Source organism: Geospiza fortis, unplaced genomic scaffold (genome assembly GCF_000277835.1).
Source record: "Geospiza fortis unplaced genomic scaffold, GeoFor_1.0 scaffold73, whole genome shotgun sequence".
Lineage (NCBI taxonomy): Eukaryota > Metazoa > Chordata > Aves > Passeriformes > Thraupidae > Geospiza > Geospiza fortis.
Genome location: NW_005054581.1, coordinates 519,910 through 527,035, shown reverse-complemented (window position 1 = coordinate 527,035; position 7,126 = coordinate 519,910). Strand labels below are relative to the sequence as shown.

The window sequence follows — 7,126 nt, the reverse complement described above, 5'->3', positions numbered from 1 at the left end:
CTTCTCACAAGGAGGTTTTTGGGGTGGGCTGAACCCTGCCCAGGGTCCCTTGGCTGTGCGACCCCATTGCCACCACCCTGGTGCCACCAGAGGGGACAGGGCACCACCTGGCTCATTTACAAATATTAAAATGTCTCAACCAAGGAATCCTCATCCTGAGCCAAGCCACACTCCTGAGCTCCCTCAGCAGCTGCCTGATGTGCAATTCATCTCCTTCCTTCTTGAAGAGGTTAGCGGACCCAGACTAGCATTTAACATTTTCACATCATCCTCATAGTCAGGCACACATGCCATGAAAATACCTTTCCAGTTATCTAGATTAATGTGTCATAGAATAAAAGGCAAATACAGAAAAATACAATTATCCCAGTAATCATGTTCAGTCAAAACTAGAATTTTAAGTAATTTTGTTGTCAGAAATACTGGCAAAAGAGCTATATGGTTCTTCAGACTGCTACAAAAGCTTTTGAAGGATGCTATCAAATGTCTCCAAAGTCCATAGGAAATGTTATTTTGGTTTAGCACTGAGATGTCTGACTCATTTGGCTGTAATGAACATCCTTCTCTAACATTAAACTAAGAGTGTGCTCTCAAACTAAGTATATGCTTTTTGGAGATGTAGTAAAACAAAATGTATTTCCCTGGAGCAAGCCCATTAGAGACTGACAGATCATTTACTTCAGATAGGAGGATAAAGCACTGTCTTTTAATGTCTGTCCACGTGGTAGGTGACTAAATAACCACAGCAGAGTAAAAACACAAGTTCTACTATACTGTATTAATAATATAAAATGCAGATTCTACTATACTGCAGTAAATAGCAATGGAAGGATTATTTTACTGCTATTGCCTTCAAACTTATAAAATAAATAATGCCAGTTAAGGGTGTTTTTTTTTTTTTTTAATATACAATATCTGGACAGTTGATTTCCCCTTGATTTGGCTTGTCTTTTAAGTTTTTGTTTCCTACTCAAGCCAATACACTCCTTATGACTGTAAAGAATATTTCAGCACCATTTTTGCTCTATATCAGCAAAGATTATTTGAAATGCTTGGAGCACAAAGTCTATTTCCCCATAAAATAAATTTTCATGTGGATCACACACAGCCCATTGCTGCAGGACAGCCACTGGAACAGAGGAGAGCATTGTTCTTGCTGTGAACTGATGAAGTGCCATTTCTACAGGGTCTTGGCTCCTCTGAGCAGGCTGTGACAAAAATTTGAAAGGCTTTAAATCGGGACTTGGAAAAATATATTGAACAAGATATTTTGTGACATGCTGCTCCCTGTCTGGCGTTCACACAGGGCTTGAAAAACAGTTTGGTGTTGTGGCTGAATTGAGATCACAGCTTCTCTCTCCAAACCAGCTTCGTTTAATCTGAGGTCCCATCACAAACTGACTCCTGGGCAAGTGTTACATATGATATTTAATGACTCAACAGCCTATCTGCATGGTTTTGTCTCTGAATGGACAGAGATCCTCTCAACAAAATGACCAGAAAAAACAACCACAGTATTTAAACTGTCGTCATCAGTGTCAGGGCAGGGTATGAAGTGTTGCCTCTGAGGCTGATGAGTCCTATACAGATACTGCCAGTGAGTGATTTCCCACCCACATCAGCTTTTCATCTCTTTTAACTGCAAGTAAATTGCAGGCTAAGGACTATGAGACCTACCAGAGTGGATGGCACCTTTACTGAGAACTTGTTTATTACTGAGAAGCTCTTTTCTGTTATACAGATCATGCCATCTTCCAAGCAGCTCTCTCAAATCTGGAAATCAGTTTTTTTCTCTTTGGGGAAAAACTCAGTGAAGCAATTATCCTACCAAAAACTTGACTACAAGGGGAAGATCACTCTTACCTGTCTGTGCAGCCAGGCATCGCTCTCGTCTTCGTGTTTCTAAAACACAAAAAGATCATTACTACCATACTTGTCAAATATTATATTTTGCCTATCAATGCATGAAGCTGTTGGATTGGAGCTGAAAAGTTGGTCAGAAATACAGAGAAACTGTTTAAATATGTGCTTCTGGAATGGAATCCAGTGGCTGCTTTCCTTGACTTTCCTTTCTGATGGATAAACATTCACTAGCTCAAGAAAGCATTTTACACAAACAGACAAAACAAATAAATCCACAAGACGTATTATTCCCCAAAGAAATAAATCTTAAGAAATACATGGAGGCTGAAATGAAAGTTATTAAGAAAAGAACTTATCATCATGCTCTATGCACAGAATTGCAAGATCTTTTTCAAGGGATAGGTGTATTAGAACAATTTTATACAGTGGAAACACATGCCAGTTTAAATGATGGAATCTGCTGATCTTATATTAATACACTATTTGTATTAGTGTATTTATAGAAGGGATTAATTAACAATAATGAAAGTATGTGTAGATAAGCATGAGCTAGCTTTAATGCCATTAAATACATATAATGCAGCTAGAATGTTGCAAAGGTATTTAGATTGCAAATTGTTGAGGTATGCAAGCTTGTGTGTGGGTAAAGGTAATCAAGACAGGTAATCACTCTCCCTCAAACACACACAGAGTGTTCTTGGATTATTGGGTGTTAAAATTTTAAAAATTGAACATTGTTTGTATTCTGTCTGCCTAAATTAATGTGTTCCAGCTGGCTTTTCACCATGTAAAATAAGTGAAATAGTTTTTCCCTGCATGGGTTTTGGACACTGATGGCGAGTGCTCTGCAAACCCCTCCTACCTTGGTGCAGACCCCCGTGGTGGCATCACAGAGCGTCAGGATGGACACGTTCTGGGCCCTGTTCAGCCAGTTCACTGCCACCTTGGTGCTGGTGGCCCATTTCACCATGGTGATGTAGTAGTCCCTGCAAACACACACAAACCAGATCACAACACTGCCATCCTGAATTGGCACATGGCAGAGCAGCTGCTGCAGGCAAACAGGCCAGGAGAGAGCTGTGGTTTTAAAGAAAATCATGTCCTAATGTCACTAGACTGCTTTATGTATGGATTTCAACCCCTAAAAATGACATTTTTAGGGCTGAGCAGGTGTTTTATCTGCCACTTCTGGAAGTTATTTTCAAAGAAGAGACAAATACAGAGATAAAGAATCTTTCAAGCTATTCTGTCTTCCAAGAAGGATTGAACTGCCTGGAGCTACGAATTTATGCACAGGTGGAAAAGAAATTGCAAACCATTTCCATTCTGAGCTCACTAAACTGAGCTGACTCAGACCCATCACTATCAATGGCTGGGTTCTTGATGCTTATGAAAAGCTGATGGCCTCTGAGCATGCTGGCTACACACCAAAGTGTCCAGGAGTGTTGCATTAAAAGACAAATAGTAAGAAAAATAGAGTGTGGAGTGACACAGGGTTTCTGTGAAGCAGATGCAGCTGGTTGCCATAAAGACATCAGCAGAGATAGTTTGCATGAGCAAAACCACCCTCCTACACTGCCTGCAGCATCTTATTGCTGGGCATTTTCAGGTAGTGATGATACTTGGAGCAAGCCATGGGTGTGGGCTGCACAGTCCTGTAATTGATACCTTCAGGAAAAGTCCCATGCAATAGTGAGGACTGCAACCACCTGGGCTGGGCTGGAAAATGCAGGAATAAATTCACTGATGGCTGCTTTCTCAGAGCCAGGGCATGGTGCTACCACATGTCCACATCTGCAGCAATTCACGGCTCCACCACTTCATTTGTAGGGCACAACTCTGGCCGAACTGCCAAAGCTGTGATGTTATAATATACTGCTGGGCCATGTGGGCCAAGACATCCTTAAAGCATAATAAGATTTTTACAGCATACAGTCTATAAAAAATTTATTAGTTCATTTGTTTGCTATAAAATATGTATAAGGAATTGTTGCTCTCGTTGGAAATAATGCTCTGTGCCACTGGAGAGCCCTTTGTGTTCTGGCAAGAGCTCCTGCATATACTGAAGAGAAAGGGCAAAAGCACAAAGGTCTGTTTGTCTAGAAAAATAACAAGCTGGAAATTGATTTTGTACTTTTCAGTAATATTTAGTGCCTGAAATTGGCTGCAGGGAAAAGGAACAAAAAGCCTCAATGCTTGCATCCACTGCGCTTGGGGAGAAGGATATGCCCAGGTGAGACAACAGCAGTCTGAAAATTTAGAGCCTGAAATAAAATTGTAATTTTACTCTTCATCAGCAACAGTGTAGGCCCTAAGAGGAAAAAAAAACAACACAGCAAAATTAAACTGTATAGCTGTCTCTTCTTTCTCTCCAAAATGAACTGAGCAGATTCAGTCTCCCCAGAAAAGGAATGTGATTTTAGTACTTATTGCGGCTTGGAGCACTTCTTCTATAAATCCAATTTAAAGTTTCAAGGACATATATTCAATTTTTACATCCCTCTCACTATTTGAACACAGGAGCCACAGTTCTTTCTCAGGAACTTTTGATTATTATTTTAGGTGAATCATGGTCTTCCTTACCACCCTAGAGAAGGGCACGGAGTCTCAATTCCCCTCTGAACCCTCTTCCAGTTGTCAAGACCATGGATAACCCAGCCCACAGATAACTGCAAATACCTGGACAGTCATTATTCTAGTTTCTGAGTAGTGGGGAGTCTTTAATTTCATTTACTTCCCTTCACATCTCTTCAGTAGGACACCCAAGTTTTATGGTTCTCATTTTGCAGAGGAAAATGAGACAAGACTGTGTGATTCATCTCAGCTAATGTCCAACATCTGCTGCTCCTGCAGCTGCACTGGTGGAGCAGCCAGTGGAGAGAAATGGGAAATCAGTGCAATTCCCAAGCCCTCTCTGCCTGACCTGTCCCACATTTTATGTGGAGCTGATTTAGGGGAGAACTTGTTTCTTCCATAGAACAAAATCTTTACCAGCAGGTCCTTGAGCACTGCAATTACAGACATCCACAGCAGAGCAAAAGGGAAGGGACACCTTGCTTGAGCCCTGTCAGGAAGGGTGAAGCCATCCTGAGTTTTGCAATGGATTTCCACATCCCAGTAAAGACATTTTTGGTTTGGTTTGAATCATCTGAGACTGAGGTTATTGTGCAGCAGCCTTGTTCATGCCCCAGCTTTCCATGGCTGTTCCTGGAGGCAGGAATCCCAAACAGGAGGTGTGACTCTACAATATGGATATCTACAGTGTGGCCATGGTGACAAAGCCACAAACAGCACAAAGAACAGACAGGGATTTATTACAGGCCAAGGGACAGGCAGCAGCCCAGCTCATGGTCCCTGGGCACATCCAGACTGGAGTTTTCTGAGTTTTTCCATTATTTATTTGTTTCTGGCCCATGCAAGGGCCAGTGATGATTTCTGCACTTGAAGGAGATAACACAATCCCTCAGTTTGCCACCTGAGATGCAAATATGAGAAACAAGCTGGGTGGTGATTGAATTCTGAGCATCTGCAGATGGAACTCTTGAGGTCCAGTGTCCAGTGGTTTCCACCAAAATTAAAAATGCCTGTCAGGCATTAAATGTCATAGTGCTACTTTTCACCCTTAAATTTCAACCCCTTCTCTTCACTTTCTTTTTTTCACAGAAGAGCATAGCATTGGAGAAAACTTGACAAAAATGTTCAGAATGAAAGATATTGAAAAAGGACAAGTGATCAAGTGATCAATATTGTACATTTCACCCCCAAATATGTTTTCCCATCATCAGCTTTGCTTTGGTTTTTTCTTGGATTTTTTCAATTTGTTTTGTTTTCTTTTGTTTTTACTGAAAAATATCCAATTTCTGTGGAAAAATTCTGTGGAAAATTTCTTCTTTCAATTTTGAAAGGAAACAGGCTGTGGCATATGTCCCCTTTATTCTCAGCTTTATTAATTGTACTAAATCACTTTGCTCCAGAAAAGATAAAAAGAACATGAAATACCACTCTGTCCATATATCATCTGCACTGAGCACACTGAAATGCTTCAGATAGGATGTGTCTGCTGGAAGATCCTTATCACCAGCTTCCCCTGTGTTCTTGAGACTCCTTTCTGTGACTGAATGTACAGTACATCCCTCTTGCCTCTTTTAATAACATTTTATCACACTAATCTTCTCATTTCAGAAAACATATGCATAATCAAAATACACCCCTATTGCTCTGGCAGCACTACTTCTGTCATCCCTGGAGATGGCAATTGCCATGGTTTTGATGAAATATACAGGCACTAATTAATTATGATGTATTTTGCATCATTTTGCAATATTGATTGCAACTAAATAAATTATGGCCACCCATACCCATATAGAACAAATTTATGAACAACACTTGGATCCTGCAGTCAGAAATTATTGCTGTAATTAAAACCTTTCTGAGTCTCTCTGTCCGCAGAGAATGCTACCAAAAGAGAAATTATATTGTTCAGGAGCCACCATTTTCTTACTGTGATGGGGACACTGTGATTCTGAATTCCCACCTGCTGTACACAGGTCTGAAGTTGTGTTTTTGAAAGGCAAATACCCATTTGATTTGGCCACAGGTCATACATCTTTTACATAAATGTGTTCGGATTATTTCAAAGTTATTCAGTGTAAACCTGTCCTAATATAATGTTCTATAAAATGCATGTAAAAAGACAAGTAAATGGAAAAAAATAAGCAGATTTACACAAAATGAAACTTCTGGATAGCAGCAGAGAAAGGTCCAGTGTTAAAAACTGTAAAATTATCTTGAAAATAGCCCAAGGGAACTGGGGCCAGCATTGAAGGGTGAGAAAGCACCTACCTCATTCTCTGATCATCTGGGGGAGTCATTTCCAGGTCATGAGTGGGTCCATTCAGACCAATCACGTGCAAAGAAATAGTTGGATTTTCCATTCCAGCCTGGAGTTTAGGAAAGAATAAATTACCATATCATATACAACACAGAATGGTTTTGATTTATTGTATCCCCATGGATTATGAAAAACATTCCCATCGACCAGGATATGGATTGGACTGCTGTGGTCTTTCACAGGGAGACTGCAAACCTAGGGATGTGGCACAGAGGTGTGGAGAGGTTGGCAGGCACAAAAAAAGGGAAATTTTACTCAGGACCCTTCTAACCTTAGTAAAAAATCATATTTTTCATGACAACTAGAAATTTTGCTATTTCCTGCACCTTTTGACAAAAGATTGTCTAATAGCATGATGGTTGATATAGTGAA

At 40.3% G+C, this 7,126-nt stretch overlaps 1 protein-coding gene across 2 annotated transcripts in view; it reads right to left on the bottom strand.

Moving 5' to 3' along the window:
* Positions 1 to 7,126, bottom strand: part of DPP6 (dipeptidyl peptidase like 6) — a 566,729-nt gene that overhangs the window by 47,924 nt on the left and 511,679 nt on the right. For both annotated transcript variants that reach the window (XM_031064312.1, XM_031064313.1), the window contains exons 10-12: positions 6,706 to 6,803; positions 2,726 to 2,849; positions 1,864 to 1,902 (exon numbers count right to left, since the gene is read on the bottom strand). In XM_031064312.1, coding sequence (XP_030920172.1) covers positions 1,864 to 1,902; positions 2,726 to 2,849; positions 6,706 to 6,803 — 261 coding nt within the window. The remainder of the gene's footprint in view (positions 1 to 1,863; positions 1,903 to 2,725; positions 2,850 to 6,705; positions 6,804 to 7,126) is intronic.